The sequence below is a fragment of the Pseudophryne corroboree genome, chromosome 3 (assembly GCF_028390025.1).
Source record: "Pseudophryne corroboree isolate aPseCor3 chromosome 3, aPseCor3.hap2, whole genome shotgun sequence".
Lineage (NCBI taxonomy): Eukaryota > Metazoa > Chordata > Amphibia > Anura > Myobatrachidae > Pseudophryne > Pseudophryne corroboree.
In genome coordinates this window covers 272,590,639-272,614,832 of record NC_086446.1, presented here as the reverse complement: position 1 = coordinate 272,614,832, position 24,194 = coordinate 272,590,639, and the positions used below count along the sequence as shown (strand labels likewise).

The window sequence follows — 24,194 nt, the reverse complement described above, 5'->3', positions numbered from 1 at the left end:
CGCAATGCACACGCGCAACGTACTTTCACAATGGCCGATGTAGTTTCACACAAGGTCTAGCAAAGCTTTTCAGTCGCACTGCTGGCCGCAGAGTGATTGACATGAAGTGGGCGTTTCTGGGTGTCAACTGACCAATTTCAGGGAGTGTTCGGAAAAACGCAGGCGTGCCAGGAAAAACGCAGGTGTGGCTAGGCGAACGCAGGGCGTGTTCATGACGTCAAAACAGGAACTGAACAGTCTGAAGTGATCGCAAGCGCTGAGTAGGTCTGGAGCTACTCTGAAACTGCACAAAATTATTTTGTAGCCGCTGTCCGATCCTTTCGTTCGCACTTCTGCTAAGCTAAAATACACTCCCAGTGGGAGGCGGCATAGCGTTTGCACGGCTGCTAAAAACTGCTAGCGAGCGATCAACTCGGAATGACCCCCTTGGTTCGTTTGCCCAAAAATGCAGGCCCACCTCCCATGTCAAGGTGCTCCGAATCAGGTGGGTCTTTGGGGAGAGGAAATCAGTTTTCATTTATACTCGTACCCACAATTTCTGATGGCAGATCTGATGGTGACTTGTGTCATATTGAGATTGATTCAATGGGGTTCCTAGTTACTGTGTATCTATTAAAAACAGCTATTGCTATTACATACTCCCTACTGTGTCTATACAACTTCCAATCCTACTCAATAATCAGACAGTTACTGTACATCAATAATCAGATAGTCACATATTTACTAATAGCGCTGTTCAAATGTAATGCTATTGAGAGACTTTATTTTTGGAGCAAGTATACTGAAGGCCAGACAAAGTACACAACTTTCTATCTAAACATATCAGCATACCTCCCAACTGTCCCAATTCCAGCGGGACGGTCTTGCTATTAGGACACTGTTCCGCTGTCCCACGTGCAGGTCGCAGTTGGGGGAGCCTTTGATCACCCACTGCTCTGCAAAGCAGCGAGTGATCTCTGAATACATGACGTGCGCATGCGCACGGAATCTATTCAGTGGTGTAAAGTGAGCAGGGGGCTGCCTAGTTGCTTGGGGAGCGCTGGGTACATCCCCAAAATGACGGAAAATTGGTCCACGTCATGAGGCTCCACCCATTATGCAGAAGCCGTGCCCCTCTCACCCAAGGCCATGCCCCTTTTGTAGGTCGCCGCACGAGGGTCCCTACTCCTGTCATTGAAGGTTGGGAGGTATGAAATCAGGAGTACTATATGTGGAAAGTCACAGCAGGCACAAACACTAAACTAATCCCTATCAACCCAGAACATACACAATTAGTATCTAATTACGGAATACTGCATCAGTGTTGGCTTGGGGCATGAAGGGCTTACCAGGGGAATGCAGTGGTATGGGCCCATGCTTAAGGAGTGTGGCAAGCTATCAGAGGGGGTGTGGTCAGCCATTGATGCTTGGATAACCATAAGAGAGTGCTTGATCTGGGATCTTTTATAAATATATCTAGCAAATACTAACAGTGCATGTATGATAATGTAGCAGATGATAACAGCAATGCTCTATAGAGAATACAGCATTGCCCTGGGAATCCATTATTTATAAAGTAACTTATGTATATTAATTAAGCACATGATGGTTATCCTGTCTATATACACCCACTTTGATTGGCACAGAAACTCTGTGTAGTGTCTATAGAAGTGAACCAAACAAACATGTTTATCAGGGGTCCTACTCCACCAGGAAGATGACTCTCTAACAGAGTAACAATGTATCATTTGAGTACACAGTCTGGAATCTGACCCCTAGATGAGAGATGGGCTCTTAGGTAGTAGGGCCAATCATTTTTTGGATATGTCCCTTTGATCTATTTGGATATCACTTTGGCCCTCTGTGGCGTGAACACCTATTTTAAACATTCATGAATTAACAACCATACCTTCGTTAAAGATTTATTGAACAGAAATTCACTATCTGTTTGGATCCACTTGATATGGAAAGACCACACAATTTGTTATTTTCTGAAGTCACCTACCCCTGAAGAAGTCCAACTGGACAAAACGCATAGGGTTTATCTTATTCATTCACCACCAATCTGCCTGTATATTCACCCTTAAGCTCACACCTTTAAGATGAGGGTAATATCCTGTTTACCAACTAGCATGCGGTGTGTGTTTGTATAAAATGTTATGTTTTTAAAAGAACCTTGTTATGTCTGAACATCTGTAAAACAAACAATTAAACTCATTTACTGAATCTATGTTTTTTTTTGGGTGCTATATCTTTTGGTGAGAGGGTTTACGCCTAGGCTACAATGTGGAAGACCTCAAAAAGCCAAAGTTTCTGGGAAAGCTTCTGAACGAAGAACCTAAATTGGGAATTCCACAATCAGCAAAATACATTTAGTGCACCCTGGACTTTTGTTGTGTATGTTAAATTTGTAAGATCCCACTAACAGGGGTTCTTCCTGTGGTGTTGCTATTTCAGCGCAAAAAAAGGGTATATATATATATAGAGAGAGAGAGAGAGAGAGAATGTGGGGTGGACATCATAGCATGGACTGTCTCTGGGATCATTTTTGTCATGACCGTTCACTGTGATGCAAGCGCCTTATATCCCTACTGGAAAAATGGGAAGGGGGGGCGCCAATTCTCTTTCTGGCACAGGGCACCAAAAAGTCTAGGTACGGCTCTGTCGTCATGAAAGTATAATCAGAAACAATTGTTACACGTGTCTAAAAGATGCAAAGATCATATAAACTAAGCAGATTTAATTGTAGCATATAGGTCACCTGGTATAGCCATGGCATGCTTTAACACAGGCACAACAATACACTGTACTTTAAAAAAAACAAAAACTAATGTCCCATTATACCATAACATTAAATTCTCTACCTTACCTATTATTTGAAAAACATCTTCTCCAATGATGACCACTGGGCTTTGTGGTTCTCTCCCCAAAACCCCAGGACTCAGTAGATCTCTGTCTGTTTCCAAGAAGCCCACATTGTTTGCAGTTACCAGTTTTAGATTGGATTTCATTCGCGGGGCATCTGGAGGCTGGTTGCTGTCTTTCCCAGGACATCCATCATTGTTGCTTGTTGTATTGTTAGAGCTAGTGTGAATATAGAGAAGTATTAATACACCATTTAAAATAAAGTACTTACACAGAAAAAAATGCAGTGCCATCACCTTTCAAGCTTCTACCATATAATGTGCCATTCCCCAGATTCACATCAACTAAAATCACTTACCCAATGGAACCTAAAGAGGCCTATGAGGTTTCTATATCTCTGTACACACAAAGAAAAGGCCCGTGAGGTTTCTATATCTCTGTACACATGTAGAAGAGGCCTGTGAGGTTTCTATAGCTCTGTACACACGAAGAAAAGGCCTGTGAGGTTTCTATATCTCTTTACACATGAAGAAGAGGCCTGTGAGGTTCCTATATCTCTTTACACATGGAAAAGAGACATGTGATGTATGTATATCTCTGTACACATGAAGAAGAGGCGTGTGAGGTTTCTATATCTCTGTACACACAAAGAAGAGGCCCATGAGGTTTCTATGTCTCTGTACACATGAAGAGACATGTGATGTATGTATATCTCTGTGCACATGAAGAAGAGACTTGTGAGGTTTCTATATCTCTGTACACATGTAGAAGAGGCCTGTGAGGTTTCTATAGCTCTGTACACACGAAGAAAAGGCCTGTGAGGTTTCTATATCTCTTTACACATGAAGAAGAGGCCTGTGAGGTTCCTATATCTCTTTACACATGGAAAAGAGACATGTGATGTATGTATATCTCTGTACACATGAAGAAGAGGCGTGTGAGGTTTCTATAGCTCTGTACACACGAAGAAAAGGCCTGTGAGGTTTCTATAGCTCTGTACACACGAAGAAAAGGCCTGTGAGGTTCCTATATCTCTTTACACATGGAAAAGAGACATGTGATGTATGTATATCTCTGTACACATGAAGAAGAGGCGTGTGAGGTTTCTATATCTCTGTACACACAAAGAAGAGGCCCATGAGGTTTCTATGTCTCTGTACACACGAAGAGACATGTGATGTATGTATATCTCTGTGCACATGAAGAAGAGACTTGTGAGGTTTCTATATCTCTTTACACATGGAGAAGAGACTTGTGAGGTTTCTATATCTCTGTACACATGAAGAAGAGTCTTGTGATATCTCTATATCTCTGTACACATGAAGAAGAGACTTGTGAGGTTCCTATATCTCTGTACACATGAAGAGGCCTGTGAGGTTTCTATATCTCTGTACACATGTAGAAGAGGCCTGTGAGGTTCCTATATCTCTGTACACATGAAGAAGAGTCTTGTGATATCTCTATATCTCTGTACACATGAAGAAGAGACTTGTGAGGTTCCTATATCTCTGTACACATGAAGAAGAGGCCTGTGAGGTTTCTATATCTCTGTACACATGAAGAAGAGACTTGTGAGGTTCCTATATCTCTGTACACATGAAGAAGAGGCCTGTGAGGTTTCTATATCTCTGTACACATGTAGAAGAGGCCTGTGAGGTTCCTATATCTCTGTACACATGAATAAGAGTCTTGTGATATCTCTATATCTCTGTACACATGAAGAAGAGACTTGTGAGGTTCCTATATCTCTGTACACATGAAGAAGAGGCCTGTGAGGTTCCTATATCTCTGTACACATGAAGAAGAGTCTTGTGATATCTCTGTACACATGAAGAAGAGACTTGTGAGGTTCCTATATCTCTGTACACATGAAGAAGAGGCCTGTGAGGTTCCTATATCTCTGTACACATGAAGAAGAGTCTTGTGATATCTCTATATCTCTGTACACATGAAGAAGAGTCTTGTGATATCTCTATATCTCTGTACACATGAAGAAGAGACTTGTGAGGTTTCTATATCTCTGTACACATAAAGAAGAGGCCTGTGAGGTTTCTATATCTCTGTACACACGTAGAAGAGGCCTGTGAGGTTCCTATATCTCTGTACACATGAAGAAGAGACTTGTCAGGTACCTATACCTCTGTACACATGAAAAAGAGGCCTGTGAAGTTTCTATATCTCTGTACACACAAAGAAGAGGCCCGTGAGGTTTTTATCTCTCTGTACACATGTAGAAGATGCCTGTGAGGTTTCTATATCTCTGTACACATGAAGAGACATGTGATGTATGTATATCTTTGTACACATAAAGAAGAGGCCTCTGATGTTCCTATATCTCTGTACACATGAAGAAGAGGCCTGTGAGGTTCCTATATTGCTGCACAGATGAAGAAGAACTTGTGAGGTTCCTATATCTCTTTACACATGAAGAAGAGACTTGTGAGGTTTCTATATCTCTGTACACATGAAGAAGAGACTTGTGAGGTTCCTATATCTCTGTACACATGAAGAAGAGGCCTGTGAGGTTTCTATATCTCTGTACACATGAAGAAGAGGCCTGTGAGGTTCTTATATCTCTTTACACATGAAGAAGAGTCATGTGATTTATGTATATCTCTGTACACATGAAGAAGAGGCCTGTGAGGTTCCTATATCTCTTTACACATGGAAAAGAGACATGTGATGTATGTATATCTCTGTACACATGAAGAAGAGGCGTGTGAGGTTTCTATATCTCTGTACACACAAAGAAGAGGCCCATGAGGTTTCTATGTCTCTGTACACATGAAGAGACATGTGATGTATGTATATCTCTGTACACATGAAGAAGAGGCGTGTGAGGTTTCTATATCTCTGTACACACAAAGAAGAGGCCCATGAGGTTTCTATGTCTCTGTACACACGAAGAGACATGTGATGTATGTATATCTCTGTGCACATGAAGAAGAGACTTGTGAGGTTTCTATATCTCTTTACACATGGAGAAGAGACTTGTGAGGTTTCTATATCTCTGTACACATGAAGAAGAGTCTTGTGATATCTCTATATCTCTGTACACATGAAGAAGAGACTTGTGAGGTTCCTATATCTCTGTACACATGAAGAGGCCTGTGAGGTTTCTATATCTCTGTACACATGTAGAAGAGGCCTGTGAGGTTCCTATATCTCTGTACACATGAAGAAGAGTCTTGTGATATCTCTATATCTCTGTACACATGAAGAAGAGACTTGTGAGGTTCCTATATCTCTGTACACATGAAGAAGAGGCCTGTGAGGTTTCTATCTCTCTGTACACATGAAGAAGAGACTTGTGAGGTTCCTATATCTCTGTACACATGAAGAAGAGGCCTGTGAGGTTTCTATATCTCTGTACACATGAAGAAGAGGCCTGTGAGGTTCCTATATTGCTGCACAGATGAAGAAGAACTTGTGAGGTTCCTATATCTCTTTACACATGAAGAAGAGACTTGTGAGGTTTCTATATCTCTGTACACATGAAGAAGAGACTTGTGAGGTTCCTATATCTCTGTACACATGAAGAAGAGGCCTGTGAGGTTTCTATATCTCTGTACACATGAAGAAGAGGCCTGTGAGGTTCTTATATCTCTTTACACATGAAGAAGAGTCATGTGATTTATGTATATCTCTGTACACATGAAGAAGAGGCCTGTGAGGTTCCTATATCTCTTTACACATGGAAAAGAGACATGTGATGTATGTATATCTCTGTACACATGAAGAAGAGGCGTGTGAGGTTTCTATATCTCTGTACACACAAAGAAGAGGCCCATGAGGTTTCTATGTCTCTGTACACATGAAGAGACATGTGATGTATGTATATCTCTGTACACATGAAGAAGAGGCGTGTGAGGTTTCTATATCTCTGTACACACAAAGAAGAGGCCCATGAGGTTTCTATGTCTCTGTACACACGAAGAGACATGTGATGTATGTATATCTCTGTGCACATGAAGAAGAGACTTGTGAGGTTTCTATATCTCTTTACACATGGAGAAGAGACTTGTGAGGTTTCTATATCTCTGTACACATGAAGAAGAGTCTTGTGATATCTCTATATCTCTGTACACATGAAGAAGAGACTTGTGAGGTTCCTATATCTCTGTACACATGAAGAGGCCTGTGAGGTTTCTATATCTCTGTACACATGTAGAAGAGGCCTGTGAGGTTCCTATATCTCTGTACACATGAAGAAGAGTCTTGTGATATCTCTATATCTCTGTACACATGAAGAAGAGACTTGTGAGGTTCCTATATCTCTGTACACATGAAGAAGAGGCCTGTGAGGTTTCTATATCTCTGTACACATGAAGAAGAGACTTGTGAGGTTCCTATATCTCTGTACACATGAAGAAGAGGCCTGTGAGGTTTCTATATCTCTGTACACATGTAGAAGAGGCCTGTGAGGTTCCTATATCTCTGTACACATGAATAAGAGTCTTGTGATATCTCTATATCTCTGTACACATGAAGAAGAGACTTGTGAGGTTCCTATATCTCTGTACACATGAAGAAGAGGCCTGTGAGGTTCCTATATCTCTGTACACATGAAGAAGAGTCTTGTGATATCTCTATATCTCTGTACACATGAAGAAGAGACTTGTGAGGTTCCTATATCTCTGTACACATGAAGAAGAGGCCTGTGAGGTTCCTATATCTCTGTACACATGAAGAAGAGTCTTGTGATATCTCTATATCTCTGTACACATGAAGAAGAGTCTTGTGATATCTCTATATCTCTGTACACATGAAGAAGAGACTTGTGAGGTTTCTATATCTCTGTACACATAAAGAAGAGGCCTGTGAGGTTTCTATATCTCTGTACACACGTAGAAGAGGCCTGTGAGGTTCCTATATCTCTGTACACATGAAGAAGAGACTTGTCAGGTACCTATACCTCTGTACACATGAAAAAGAGGCCTGTGAAGTTTCTATATCTCTGTACACACAAAGAAGAGGCCCGTGAGGTTTTTATCTCTCTGTACACATGTAGAAGATGCCTGTGAGGTTTCTATATCTCTGTACACATGAAGAGACATGTGATGTATGTATATCTTTGTACACATAAAGAAGAGGCCTCTGATGTTCCTATATCTCTGTACACATGAAGAAGAGGCCTGTGAGGTTCCTATATTGCTGCACAGATGAAGAAGAACTTGTGAGGTTCCTATATCTCTTTACACATGAAGAAGAGACTTGTGAGGTTTCTATATCTCTGTACACATGAAGAAGAGACTTGTGAGGTTCCTATATCTCTGTACACATGAAGAAGAGGCCTGTGAGGTTTCTATATCTCTGTACACATGAAGAAGAGGCCTGTGAGGTTCTTATATCTCTTTACACATGAAGAAGAGTCATGTGATTTATGTATATCTCTGTACACATGAAGAAGAGGCCTGTGAGGTTCCTATATCTCTTTACACATGGAAAAGAGACATGTGATGTATGTATATCTCTGTACACATGAAGAAGAGGCGTGTGAGGTTTCTATATCTCTGTACACACAAAGAAGAGGCCCATGAGGTTTCTATGTCTCTGTACACATGAAGAGACATGTGATGTATGTATATCTCTGTGCACATGAAGAAGAGACTTGTGAGGTTTCTATATCTCTTTACACATGGAGAAGAGACTTGTGAGGTTTCTATATCTCTGTACACATGAAGAAGAGTCTTGTGATATCTCTATATCTCTGTACACATGAAGAAGAGACTTGTGAGGTTCCTATATCTCTGTACACATGAAGAAGAGGCCTGTGAGGTTTCTATATCTCTGTACACATGTAGAAGAGGCCTGTGAGGTTCCTATATCTCTGTACACATGAAGAAGAGTCTTGTGATATCTCTATATCTCTGTACACATGAAGAAGAGTCTTGTGATATCTCTATATCTCTGTACACATGAAGAAGAGACTTGTGAGGTTCCTATATCTCTGTACACATGAAGAAGAGGCCTGTTAGGTTTCTATATCTCTGTACACATGTAGAAGAGGCCTGTGAGGTTCCTATATCTCTGTACACATGAAGAAGAGTCTTGTGATATCTCTATATCTCTGTACACATGAAGAAGAGTCTTGTGATATCTCTATATCTCTGTACACATGAAGAAGAGACTTGTGAGGTTTCTATATCTCTGTACACATAAAGAAGAGGCCTGTGAGGTTTCTATATCTCTGTACACATGTAGAAGAGGCCTGTGAGGTTCTTATATTTCTGTACACATGAAGAAGAGACTTGTCAGGTTCCTATACCTCTGTACACATGAAAAAGAGGCCTGTGAAGTTTCTATATCTCTGTACACACAAAGAAGAGGCCCGTGAGGTTTCTATCTCTCTGTACACATGTAGAAGATGCCTGTGAGGTTTCTATATCTCTGTACACATGAAGAGACATGTGATGTATGTATATCTTTGTACACATAAAGAAGAGGCCTCTGATGTTCCTATATCTCTGTACACATGAAGAAGAGGCCTGTGAGGTTCCTATATTGCTGCACAGATGAAGAAGAACTTGTGAGGTTCCTATATCTCTTTACACATGAAGAAGAGACTTGTGAGGTTTCTATATCTCTGTACACATGAAGAAGAGGCCTGTGATGTTCCTATATCTCTTTACACATGAAGAAGAGACTTGTGAGGTTTCTATATCTCTGTACACATGAAGAAGTGTCGTGCGAGGTTCCTATATCTCTGTACACATGAAGAAGAGACATGTGATGTATGTATATCTCTGTACACATGAATAAGAGTCCTGTGAGATTCCTATATTGCTGCACAGATGAAGAAGTACTTGTGAGGTTCCTATATCTCTTTACACATGAAGAAGAGACTTGTGAGGTTTCTATGTCTCTGTACACATGAAGAAGAGACTTATGAGGTTCCTATATCTCTGTACACATGAAGAAGAGGCCTGTGAAGTTTCTATATCTCTGTATACACAAAGAAGAGGCCTGTGAGGTTTTTATATCTCTTTACACATGAAGAAGAGACATGTGATTTATGTATATCTCTGTACACATGAAGAAGAGGCCTGTGAGGTTCCTTTATTGCTGTACAGATGAAGAAGAGGCATTTGAGATTTCTATATCTCTATACACTTGAAAAAGAGGCCAGTGAGGTTTCTATATCTCTGTACACATGAAGAAGAGGCCTGTGATGTTCCTATATCTCTTTACACGTGAAGAAGAGACTTGTGAGGTTTCTATATCTCTGTACACATGTAGAAGAGACTTGTGAGGGTCCTATATCTCTGTACACATAAAGAAGAGGCCTGTGAGGTTTCTATATCTCTATACACATGTAGAAGAGGCCTGTGAGGTTCCTATATCTCTGTACACATGAAGAAGAGACTTGTCAGGTTCCTATATCTCTGTACACATGAAAAAGAGGCCTGTGAAGTTTCTATATCTCTGTACACACAAAGAAGAGGCCGTGAGGTTTCTATATCTCTGTACACATGTAGAAGATGCCTGTGAGGTTTCTATATCTCTGTACACATGAAGAAGAGACTTGTGAGGTTCCTATATCTCTGTACACTGGAAGAAGAGACGTAATGTGTGTATATCTCTGTACACATGAAGAAGAGGCCTGTGAGGTTCTTATATATCTTTACACATGAAGAAGAGACATGTGATTTATGTATATCCCTGTACACATGAACAAGAGGCCTGTGAGGATTCTATATCTCTGTACACATGAATAAGAGACCTGTGAGGTTCCTATATTGCTGTACAGATGAAGAGGTATTTGAGATTTCTATATCTCTATACACTCGAAAAAGAGGCCTGTGAGGTTTCTATATCTCGATACACACGAAGAAGAGACCTGTGAGGTTCCTATATCTCTTTAAACATGAAGAAGAGACTTGTGAGGATTCTATATCTCTGTACACATGAAGAAGAGGCCTATGAGGTTTCTATATCTCTGTACACACGAAGAAGAGGCCTGTGAGGTTCCTATATCTCTTTAAACATGAAGAAGAGACTTGTGAGCTTTCTATATCTCTGTACACATGAAGAAGAGACTTGTGAGGTTCTTATATCTCTGTACACATGAAGAAGAGACTTGTGAGGTTTCTATATCTATGTACACACAAAGAAGAGGCCCGTGAGGTTTCTATATCTCCGTGCACATGTAGAAGAGGCCCGTGAGGTTTCTATATCTCTGTACACATGAAGAAGAGGCCTGTGAGGTTCCTATATCTCTATACACATGAAGAAGAGACTTGTGAGGTTCCTATTTCTCTGTACACATGAAGAACAGATCTGTGAAGTTTCTATATCTCTGTACACATGTAGAAGAGGCCTGTGAGGTTTATATTAGAGATGAGCGGGTTCGGTTTCTCTGAATCCGAACCCGCCAGAACTTCATGTTTTTTTTCACGGGTCCGAGCGACTCGGATCTTCCCGCCTTGCTCGGTTAACCCGAGCGCGCCCGAACGTCATCATGACGCTGTCGGATTCTCGCGAGGCTCGGATTCTATCGCGAGACTCGGATTCTATATAAGGAGCCCGCGTCGCCGCCATTTTCACACGTGCATTGAGATTGATAGGGAGAGGACGTGGCTGGCGTCCTCTCCGTTTAGAATTAGAATAGATTAGAGAGACACTTGATTTACTAATTTTGGGGAGCATTAGGAGTACTCAGTAGTGTACAGTGCAGAGTTTTGCTGATAGTGACCAGTGACCACCAGTTTTATTTATAATCCGTTCTCTGCCTGAAAAAAGCGATACACAGCACACAGTGACTCAGTCACATACCATATCTGTGTGCACTGCTCAGGCTCAGGCCAGTGTGCTGCATCATCTATTATCTATATATAATATTATATATATCTGTCTGACTGCTCAGCTCACACAGCTTATAATTGTGGGGGAGACTGGGGAGCACTACTGCAGTGCCAGTTATAGGTTATAGCAGGAGCCAGGAGTACATAATATATTATATAGTGAGTGACCACCAGACACACAGTGCAGTTTATTTAATATATCCGTTCTCTGCCTGAAAAAAGCGATACACACAGTGACTCAGTCAGTCACATACCATATCTGTGTGCACTGCTCAGGCTCAGGCCAGTGTGCTGCATCATCTATATATATATTATATATCTGTCTGACTGCTCAGCTCACACAGCTTATAATTGTGGGGGAGACTGGGGAGCACTACTGCAGTGCCAGTTATAGGTTATAGCAGGAGCCAGGAGTACATAATATTATATTAAAATTAAACAGTGCACACTTTTGCTGCAGGAGTGCCACTGCCAGTGTGACTAGTGACCAGTGACCTGACCACCAGTATATAATATTAGTAGTATACTATCTCTTTATCAACCAGTCTATATTAGCAGCAGACACAGTACAGTGCGGTAGTTCACGGCTGTGGCTACCTCTGTGTCGGCACTCGGCAGCCCGTCCATAATTGTATATACCACCTAACCGTGGTTTTTTTTTCTTTCTTTATACATACATACTAGTTACGAGTATACTATCTCTTTATCAACCAGTCTATATATTAGCAGCAGACACAGTACTGTGCGGTAGTTCACGGCTGTGGCTACCTCTGTGTCGGCACTCGGCAGCCCGTCCATAATTGTATATACCACCTAACCGTGGTTTTTTTTTCTTTCTTTATACATACATACTAGTTACGAGTATACTATCTCTTTATCAACCAGTCTATATATTAGCAGCAGACACAGTACAGTGCGGTAGTTCACGGCTGTGGCTACCTCTGTGTCGGCACTCGGCAGCCCGTCCATAATTGTATATACCACCTAACCGTGGTTTTTTTTTCTTTCTTTATACATACATACTAGTTACGAGTATACTATCTCTTTATCAACCAGTCTATATATTAGCAGCAGACACAGTACAGTGCGGTAGTTCACGGCTGTGGCTACCTCTGTGTCGGCACTCGGCAGCCCGTCCATAATTGTATATACCACCTAACCGTGGTTTTTTTTTCTTTCTTTATACATACATACTAGTTACGAGTATACTATCTCTTTATCAACCAGTCTATATATTAGCAGCAGACACAGTACAGTGCGGTAGTTCACGGCTGTGGCTACCTCTGTGTCGGCACTCGGCAGCCCGTCCATAATTGTATATACCACCTAACCGTGTTTTTTTTTTCTTTCTTTATACATACATACTAGTTACGAGTATACTATCTCTTTATCAACCAGTCTATATATTAGCAGCAGACACAGTACAGTGCGGTAGTTCACGGCTGTGGCTACCTCTGTGTCGGCACTCGGCAGCCCGTCCATAATTGTATATACCACCTAACCGTGGTTTTTTTTTCTTTCTTTATACATACATACTAGTTACGAGTATACTATCTCTTTATCAACCAGTCTATATATTAGCAGCAGACACAGTACAGTGCGGTAGTTCACGGCTGTGGCTACCTCTGTGTCGGCACTCGGCAGCCCGTCCATAATTGTATATACCACCTAACCGTGGTTTTTTTTTCTTTCTTTATACATACATACTAGTTACGAGTATACTATCTCTTTATCAACCAGTCTATATATTAGCAGCAGACACAGTACAGTGCGGTAGTTCACGGCTGTGGCTACCTCTGTGTCGGCACTCGGCAGCCCGTCCATAATTGTATATACCACCTAACCGTGGTTTTTTTTTCTTTCTTTATACATACATACTAGTTACGAGTATACTATCTCTTTATCAACCAGTCTATATATTAGCAGCAGACACAGTACAGTGCGGTAGTTCACGGCTGTGGCTACCTCTGTGTCGGCACTCGGCAGCCCGTCCATAATTGTATATACCACCTAACCGTGGTTTTTTTTTCTTTCTTTATACATACATACTAGTTACGAGTATACTATCTCTTTATCAACCAGTCTATATATTAGCAGCAGACACAGTACAGTGCGGTAGTTCACGGCTGTGGCTACCTCTGTGTCGGCACTCGGCAGCCCGTCCATAATTGTATATACCACCTAACCGTGGTTTTTTTTTCTTTCTTTATACATACATACTAGTTACGAGTATACTATCTCTTTATCAACCAGTCTATATATTAGCAGCAGACACAGTACAGTGCGGTAGTTCACGGCTGTGGCTACCTCTGTGTCGGCACTCGGCAGCCCGTCCATAATTGTATATACCACCTAACCGTGGTTTTTTTTTCTTTCTTTATACATACATACTAGTTACGAGTATACTATCTCTTTATCAACCAGTCTATATATTATCAGCAGACACAGTACAGTGCGGTAGTTCACGGCTGTGGCTACCTCTGTGTCGGCACTCGGCAGCCCGTCCATAATTGTATATACCACCTAACCGTGTTTTTTTTTTCTTTCTTTATACATACATACTAGTTACGAGTATACTATCTCTTTATCAACCAGTCTATATATTAGCAGCAGACACAGTACAGTGCGGTAGTTCACGGCTGTGGCTACCTCTGTGTCGGCACTCGGCAGCCCGTCCATAATTGTATATACCACCTAACCGTGGTTTTTTTTTCTTTCTTTATACATACATACTAGTTACGAGTATACTATCTCTTTATCAACCAGTCTATATATTAGCAGCAGACACAGTACAGTGCGGTAGTTCACGGCTGTGGCTACCTCTGTGTCGGCACTCGGCAGCCCGTCCATAATTGTATATACCACCTAACCGTGGTTTTTTTTTCTTTCTTTATACATACATACTAGTTACGAGTATACTATCTCTTTATCAACCAGTCTATATATTAGCAGCAGACACAGTACAGTGCGGTAGTTCACGGCTGTGGCTACCTCTGTGTCGGCACTCGGCAGCCCGTCCATAATTGTATATACCACCTAACCGTGGTTTTTTTTTCTTTCTTTATACATACATACTAGTTACGAGTATACTATCTCTTTATCAACCAGTCTATATATTAGCAGCAGACACAGTACAGTGCGGTAGTTCACGGCTGTGGCTACCTCTGTGTCGGCACTCGGCAGCCCGTCCATAATTGTATACTAGTATCCAATCCATCCATCTCCATTGTTTACCTGAGGTGCCTTTTAGTTGTGCCTATTAAAATATGGAGAACAAAAATGTTGAGGTTCCAAAATTAGGGAAAGATCAAGATCCACTTCCACCTCGTGCTGAAGCTGCTGCCACTAGTCATGGCCGAGACGATGAAATGCCAGCAACGTCGTCTGCCAAGGCCGATGCCCAATGGCATAGTACAGAGCATGTCAAAACCAAAACACCAAATATCAGTAAAAAAAGGACTCCAAAACCTAAAATAAAATTGTCGGAGGAGAAGCGTAAACTTGCCAATATGCCATTTACCACACGGAGTGGCAAGGAACGGCTGAGGCCCTGGCCTATGTTCATGGCTAGTGGTTCAGCTTCACATGAGGATGGAAGCACTCAGCCTCTCGCTAGAAAACTGAAAAGACTCAAGCTGGCAAAAGCACCGCAAAGAACTGTGCGTTCTTTGAAATCCCAAATCCACAAGGAGAGTCCAATTGTGTCGGTTGCGATGCCTGACCTTCCCAACACTGGACGTGAAGAGCATGCGCCTTCCACCATTTGCACGCCCCCTGCAAGTGCTGGAAGGAGCACCCGCAGTCCAGTTCCTGATAGTCAGATTGAAGATGTCAGTGTTGAAGTACACCAGGATGAGGAGGATATGGGTGTTGCTGGCGCTGGGGAGGAAATTGACCAGGAGGATTCTGATGGTGAGGTGGTTTGTTTAAGTCAGGCACCCGGGGAGACACCTGTTGTCCGAGGGAGGAATATGGCCGTTGACATGCCAGGTGAAAATACCAAAAAAATCAGCTCTTCGGTGTGGAGGTATTTCACCAGAAATGCGGACAACAGGTGTCAAGCCGTGTGTTCCCTTTGTCAAGCTGTAATAAGTAGGGGTAAGGACGTTAACCACCTCGGAACATCCTCCCTTATACGTCACCTGCAGCGCATTCATAATAAGTCAGTGACAAGTTCAAAAACTTTGGGTGACAGCGGAAGCAGTCCACTGACCAGTAAATCCCTTCCTCTTGTAACCAAGCTCACGCAAACCACCCCACCAACTCCCTCAGTGTCAATTTCCTCCTTCCCCAGGAATGCCAATAGTCCTGCAGGCCATGTCACTGGCAAGTCTGACGAGTCCTCTCCTGCCTGGGATTCCTCCGATGCATCCTTGCGTGTAACGCCTACTGCTGCTGGCGCTGCTGTTGTTGCCGCTGGGAGTCGATGGTCATCCCAGAGGGGAAGTCGTAAGCCCACTTGTACTACTTCCAGTAAGCAATTGACTGTTCAACAGTCCTTTGCGAGGAAGATGAAATATCACAGCAGTCATCCTACTGCAAAGCGGATAACTGAGTCCTTGACAACTATGTTGGTGTTAGACGTGCGTCCGGTATCCGCCGTTAGTTCACAGGGAACTAGACAATTTATTGAGGCAGTGTGCCCCCGTTACCAAATACCATCTAGGTTCCACTTCTCTAGGCAGGCGATACCGAGAATGTACACGGACGTCAGAAAAAGACTCACCAGTCTCCTAAAAAATGCAGTTGTACCCAATGTCCACTTAACCACGGACATGTGGACAAGTGGAGCAGGGCAGGGTCAGGACTATATGACTGTGACAGCCCACTGGGTAGATGTATGGACTCCCGCCGCAAGAACAGCAGCGGCGGCACCAGTAGCAGCATCTCGCAAACGCCAACTCTTTCCTAGGCAGGCTACGCTTTGTATCACCGCTTTCCAGAATACGCACACAGCTGAAAACCTCTTACGGCAACTGAGGAAGATCATCGCGGAATGGCTTACCCCAATTGGACTCTCCTGTGGATTTGTGGCATCGGACAACGCCAGCAATATTGTGTGTGCATTAAATATGGGCAAATTCCAGCACGTCCCATGTTTTGCACATACCTTGAATTTGGTGGTGCAGAATTTTTTAAAAAACGACAGGGGCGTGCAAGAGATGCTGTCGGTGGCCAGAAAAATTGCGGGACACTTTCGGCGTACAGGCACCACGTACAGAAGACTGGAGCACCACCAAAAACTACTGAACCTGCCCTGCCATCATCTGAAGCAAGAAGTGGTAACGAGGTGGAATTCAACCCTCTATATGCTTCAGAGGTTGGAGGAGCAGCAAAAGGCCATTCAAGCCTATACAATTGAGCACGATATAGGAGATGGAATGCACCTGTCTCAAGTGCAGTGGAGAATGATTTCAACGTTGTGCAAGGTTCTGATGCCCTTTGAACTTGCCACACGTGAAGTCAGTTCAGACACTGCCAGCCTGAGTCAGGTCATTCCCCTCATCAGGCTTTTGCAGAAGAAGCTGGAGGCATTGAAGAAGGAGCTAAAAGGGAGCGATTCCGCTAGGCATGTGGGACTTGTGGATGCAGCCCTTAATTCGCTTAACAAGGATTCACGGGTGGTCAATCTGTTGAAATCAGAGCACTACATTTTGGCCACCGTGCTCGATCCTAGATTTAAAGCCTACCTTGGATCTCTCTTTCCGGCAGACACAGGTCTGCTGGGGTTGAAAGACCTGCTGGTGACAAAATTGTCAAGTCAAGCGGAACGCGACCTGTCAACATCTCCTCCTTCACATTCTCCCGCAACTGGGGGTGCGAGGAAAAGGCTCAGAATTCCGAGCCCACCCGCTGGCGGTGATGCAGGGCAGTCTGGAGCGACTGCTGATGCTGACATCTGGTCCGGACTGAAGGACCTGACAACGATTACGGACATGTCGTCTACTGTCACTGCATATGATTCTCTCAACATTGATAGAATGGTGGAGGATTATATGAGTGACCGCATCCAAGTAGGCACGTCACACAGTCCGTACTTATACTGGCAGGAAAAAGAGGCAATTTGGAGGCCCTTGCACAAACTGGCTTTATTCTACCTAAGTTGCCCTCCCACAAGTGTGTACTCCGAAAGAGTGTTTAGTGCCGCCGCTCACCTTGTCAGCAATCGGCGTACGAGGTTACATCCAGAAAATGTGGAGAAGATGATGTTCATTAAAATGAATTATAATCAATTCCTCCGTGGAGACATTGACCAGCAGCAATTGCCTCCACAAAGTACACAGGGAGCTGAGATGGTGGATTCCAGTGGGGACGAATTGATAATCTGTGAGGAGGGGGATGTACACGGTGATATATCGGAGGGTGAAGATGAGGTGGACATCTTGCCTCTGTAGAGCCAGTTTGTGCAAGGAGAGATTAATTGCTTCTTTTTTGGGGGGGTCCAAACCAACCCGTCATATCAGTCACAGTCGTGTGGCAGACCCTGTCACTGAAATGATGGGTTGGTTAAAGTGTGCATGTCCTGTTTTGTTTATACAACATAAGGGTGGGTGGGAGGGCCCAAGGACAATTCCATCTTGCACCTCTTTTTTCTTTTCTTTTTCTTTGCATCATGTGCTGATTGGGGAGGGTTTTTTTGGAAGGGACATCCTGCGTGACACTGCAGTGCCACTCCTAGATGGGCCCGGTGTTTGTGTCGGCCACTAGGGTCGCTAATCTTACTCACACAGTCAGCTACCTCATTGCGCCTCTTTTTTTCTTTGCGTCATGTGCTGTTTGGGGAGGGTTTTTTGGAAGGGACATCCTGCGTGACACTGCAGTGCCACTCCTAGATGGGCCCGGTGTTTGTGTCGGCCACTAGGGTCGCTAATCTTACTCACACAGCTACCTCATTGCGCCTCTTTTTTTCTTTGCGTCATGTGCTGTTTGGGGAGGGTTTTTTGGAAGGGACATCCTGCGTGACACTGCAGTGCCACTCCTAGATGGGCCCGGTGTTTGTGTCGGCCACTAGGGTCGCTAATCTTACTCACACAGCTACCTCATTGCGCCTCTTTTTTTCTTTGCGTCATGTGCTGTTTGGGGAGGGTTTTTTGGAAGGGCCATCCTGCGTGACACTGCAGTGCCACTCCTAGATGGGCCCGGTGTTTGTGTCGGCCACTAGGGTCGCTAATCTTACTCACACAGCTACCTCATTGCGCCTCTTTTTTTCTTTGCGTCATGTGCTGTTTGGGGAGGGTTTTTTGGAAGGGCCATCCTGCGTGACACTGCAGTGCCACTCCTAGATGGGCCCGGTGTTTGTGTCGGCCACTAGGGTCGCTAATCTTACTCACACAGCTACCTCATTGCGCCTCTTTTTTTCTTTGCGTCATGTGCTGTTTGGGGAGGGTTTTTTGGAAGGGCCATCCTGCGTGACACTGCAGTGCCACTCCTAGATGGGCCCGGTGTTTGTGTCGGCCACTAGGGTCGCTAATCTTACTCACACAGCTACCTCATTGCGCCTCTTTTTTTCTTTGCGTCATGTGCTGTTTGGGGAGGGTTTTTTGGAAGGGACATCCTGCGTGACACTGCAGTGCCACTCCTAGATGGGCCCGGTGTTTGTGTCGGCCACTAGGGTCGCTTATCTTACTCACACAGCGACCTCGGTGCAAATTTTAGGACTAAAAATAATATTGTGAGGTGTGAGGTATTCAGAATAGACTGAAAATGAGTGTAAATTATGGTTTTTGAGGTTAATAATACTTTGGGATCAAAATGACCCCCAAATTCTATGATTTAAGCTGTTTTTTAGTGTTTTTTGAAAAAAACACCCGAATCCAAAACACACCCGAATCCGACAAAAAAAATTCGGTGAGGTTTTGCCAAAACGCGGTCGAACCCAAAACACGGCCGCGGAACCGAACCCAAAACCAAAACACAAAACCCGAAAAATTTCAGGCGCTCATCTCTAGTTTATATATGTTTGTACACATGAAGAAGAGGCCTGTGAGGTTTATATATGTCTGTACACACAAAGAAGAGGCCCGTGAGGTTTATATATTTCTGTACACATGCAGAAGAGGCCTGTGAGGTTTCTATATCTCTGTACACATGAAGAAGAGGCCTGTGAGGTTTCTATATCTCTGTACATACGAAGAAGAGCCCTGTGAGGTTCCTATATCTCTTTAAACATGAAGAAGAGACTTGTGAGCTTTCTATATCTCTGTACACATGAAGAAGAGACTTGTGATGTTCTTATATCTCTGTACACATGAAGAAGAGACTTGTGAGGTTCCTATTTCTCTGTACACATGAAGAACAGGCCTGTGAAGTTTCTATATCTCTGTACACATGTAGAAGAGGCCTGTGAGGTTTATATATGGTTGTACACATGAAGAAGAGGCCTGTGAGGTTTATATATGTCTGTACACACAAAGAAGAGGCCTGTGAGGTTTCTATATCTCTGTACACATGTATAAGAGTCCTGTGAGGTTCCTTCCTATATCTCTGTACACATGCAGAAGAGGCCTGTGAGGTTTATATATGTCTGTACACATGAAGAAGAGGCCTGTGAGTTTTCTATATCTCTGTACACATAAGGAAGAGGCCTCTGAGGTTTCTATATCTCTGTACATAGTAGGAAGAAGCCTGTGAGGATTCTATGGGGTCTATTTATCACCATCCACATCTGATGATGCGGATGACAGGTGATAAACTTGACCCAGCTCGCACTGCGATAATTGAGTACATCGCATGGATGTATCAATTATCGCATGCAGGGACAGAGCTTGCGTTCAAGCTCTGTCCCTGCGATGCCTCTCTACAGCATCCTCAAGGCATGTTTCGTAAAAAAATACCCCAATGTCCTGTTGCACATGCACCGCCGGGTTCGTCCTTTCCCCCGTCGCAACTATCCCCGCGGGCAAAAGAGCCACCCCCCCCACCCCGGATTTTATACTTGCCAGTGCAGGAGTCGGTGTCTGCTGCTTCAGGAAGCTGCCGTGCCGGCCGATGGGTCCTTCTGCGCTGTGATCCCCGGTGCTGTAAAGTGCACTGCTGCTTTGCAGCGTCACTTTACTGCACCGAGGTCACAGCGCAACATACGGTGGACCCGGCGCCCGGCAGCGCTCAAGGGTGCAGAAGACACGGGCTCATGAGGCTGGTAAGTATGTTTTTTTTTTTACTTTTTTAACACTGTAATCAGCTTGTGTGTCCATCGGACACATATAGCTGATCACACTGCCGGGTCCCCGCACAGCTTTCTCTGCCAGGGGCAGAGAAAGCTGGGCAAAAGAGTGCACATCGCAGTGCTGTACTGTGATCTTGCCAGCCTAAACTGGTGAGATTATCACAGGGCACACTGTGGTATTATTTCACATATTTTTTTTTTGTAAATTCGGGCAAGATCGCATTTCCCATTATAAGGGGGATATCCAATTAGCGCTGGTAATTTACCAGGGCTAATTGTCCCGCCGGGGGATATCCTATTACCCCCGATAAGCCAGCACGAGTGGTGGCTTATCGGGGGATACCTGAAGCTGTACCGGGTGCTGGCTCCTGACAGCGCCCGATGCAGCGCTGCTCCTCTGGCTCCCCCAGTCACATGGCCGCTCCCCTGTCATGTGACCACTGCTGAAGGTGGAGGAGAGGGAGGATGCGATCACGGCACTGCCCTGGATTCTCCGCCGGGGGTCACCGCGCCAAGGGCAGCTTCCGAATGCCTGCAGCCCCAGCCTGCTGCTGCAGTGGGCATGGGATGCTGCAGGTTGTCCCGCTCAATGGGGGGATGAGGCAGGCAAAACCAAATCCCCAGAAACAGCCCTGTTTCCGTGTGAAAATGGGTCTGTTTCTACCGAAACACACAGGTTTCGCTGAACCTGTGTGTTTTCGGGAGAAAGGGCATTTTTTTTACAAGCGATCAATCTGGATAGCCTGTAAAAAAAAAAATTGGTGAAACATCGCACATGATGTTTTACTGGACCTAATAGGATATCTCCCTAAGTATGGGAAATGTGATGTGGGTTACTAAAAAAATGACAATTAAAGGGTTTGGTGCAGTTTTTCATAAAAACTGCTCCAAAAGCCCTTTAATACATTTAAGTGATACTAAAATAATGTGAAAAGGGTGTGAAAACATCCTTTTTCACATTATTTTAGTAAAAATAATGTTAATAAATGGGCCCCTATATCTCTACACACATAAAAAATCCTGTGAGGTTTCTATGGGACATATTTATAAAAAACTATATCCTAGGTATCCTGCTAAAAAAACCCAATATATATATATATATATATATATATATATATATATATATATATATATTTCTGGGGTCTACCTGCAAATACTAAGGATCCCCTGAATGTATGTATAGGAGACCACAGCAGGCATATATCTGCTGTGATCTACTATTTGCAGTCACAACAAAATCATCCACAATAGGCAGTGGCTGACTGGGGCATGAAGGGTCAGACAGAGAAATGCAGTGGTAGGGGCCCATGCTCAAGAAGTGTGCCCAGCCAGCCACCCACCACATATACTTGGCTAACCATTAGAAAGTACACGGTCTGGGCCCCTTTATATATATATATATATATATATATATATATATATATAAAAACAGGAATATGGGCACAGGCGACCAATGGTGTCTGTTGTAAAGGAACATAAAAGATTTTTGTATAAAAGATACATATTTATTTTTCAAAAAATAACCCGATTTTGTTAAAAAGAAGTACTTGAGTATAAAAATTCATAAAAAATGGAGAAGATGAGACTAATAGAATAAAAGTACAAGGTACACATCAAATTGTAATATATTAGTATAAAGTGCTTATCTTAGGTAAGGGAGGTCAGTCTGAGAAAGATCATGAAATGTCCAACGCGTTTCGTCCGTCAGGACTTCATCAAGGGTAGTGTAGCATTGGGACAGGTCTTGTATTTATACCTCTATCAATTAGAAGACTATGTGTGACATCACTTCCTCCTAAAGTGATGCTTAGGAAGCACAATGTTATTAATATATAACATATTTGGATGAAATCAATATATGTGATAAAAGTATTTTTAACAAAGCTAATTATTGTAACCAAGTTTCAAAACGAGTGATTTGGAGTGTAAAGAGTTATTAGTAATGGAGTTTGCTGGCTGCAGGTACTTCCGCCCCACTTCCTGTGGTAGAGCGGGCTCATCTGCACTTGCGCCCGTTCCCGCGTCAGGAATCAGGTACCGGAAGCCGCGTCACGTGTGGGAAACAGGAAGCCATATATCTCGTGGAACGCACTCCGAAGTTAGAACTATCTTCTTTCATGCCGCGCATCACTTCCGGCCTGTGGAACCCCATTCCACAGATGGTGTTCGGAAATTCATTCAATATTGGAACGCATTTGAACCGCAAATAGCGTTTCTAACATCAGTCTTTCAATAGTGAGCCCCAATGATAGATCACTATTCTTTAGAGTTTTGACGGTAATTGGTGGATATAAATTCTTCATTTAAACGGCATATAAGTATATAGTCTATTGTTATGCCAGTCTCTGCCCAGGAAGACATAGGAAGAGAATAAAAAATAAAATGTATAAATTACCAGGGAATCGTGAACATATTTATAAAAACGTATTTAAAACAACATGTATATTAATTTCAATTTATTCATCCAGATTGGTAATAGAGAAAAAATATTTTTTTTATGGAAAATAATAATAATAGTAATGAAATTATTAATATTAAAATTAAAGTGCCTGTGCTAAATCTCCTGTGTCTCTTGTTATTATTAACTTATGAGAAAGGGTGTAAGTACTACGTTGAGATTTCTATGAGTGGTGCAATAGATTATATCCATTAAAGGTGTATTCTTTCTATAAATAGTATAGTGGATGATATCCATTAAAGGAAGAGGAAGGGGAACACCAAAGTGTTTAAAAAAATACGTAAGTGAAAAGTATTATTGCATTAAGAGGTTCACAGCTGTTTTACAGATTTAGGAACTCTCATGTGCATGCACTGTTTCTACAGCACCTAGTCTTCTCCGGAGGTCACCCTCCTTGATACTGGCCAGGCCCATAAAATGCTTAGCTTCCACGATCGGACGAGAGTGGGCGTTCCATTTTGGTATGGCTGTAGTCTACTTAGCACAGGTTCTCCAAAAGTATTTCACAACTGAAGTATAGAACCTAGAAATAAAAAGCCATACCCAAGCACCACAGTGTTTATTTAAAAGAAAAAAAAAGGGGGGGGGGAGAATAAATATCTAAAGAAAGGGAGAGATTTCGTAGCTTTCGTTGAATCCAGCCGGATACATCGTCTTCAATTGGAATATCCAGAACATTTCCCTTCTGGATAGCAGGTCCGCGAGGTCGCCACTTCTCTCACCGAGTGCGACATGTTCTATGGCCTTATACGTTAGGGCGTCAGGATTAGAGTTATGGTGTAACAAGAAGTGCTTGGAAACCGCATGTGTTTCCACCTTATTCTTGATATTCCGGACATGTTCTTGGATTCTTAATTTGAGTTGTCTCTTCGTCTTCCCGATATATTTTTTACCACAGTCACATTCCAGAAGATAAATAACG

At 43.0% G+C, this 24,194-nt stretch overlaps 1 protein-coding gene and 1 pseudogene across 1 annotated transcript in view; both read right to left on the bottom strand.

Annotated features, from left to right (window-relative positions):
- MYLK2 (myosin light chain kinase 2) overlaps nucleotides 1-24,194 on the bottom strand; it is a 129,306-nt gene that overhangs the window by 59,181 nt on the left and 45,931 nt on the right. Inside the window, exon 3 of the mRNA XM_063959108.1 lies at nucleotides 2,849-3,063. Within this exon, the coding sequence (XP_063815178.1) occupies nucleotides 2,849-3,063 (215 nt within the window). The remainder of the gene's footprint in view (nucleotides 1-2,848; nucleotides 3,064-24,194) is intronic.
- On the bottom strand, nucleotides 23,629-23,747 carry LOC134898139 (5S ribosomal RNA; annotated as a pseudogene).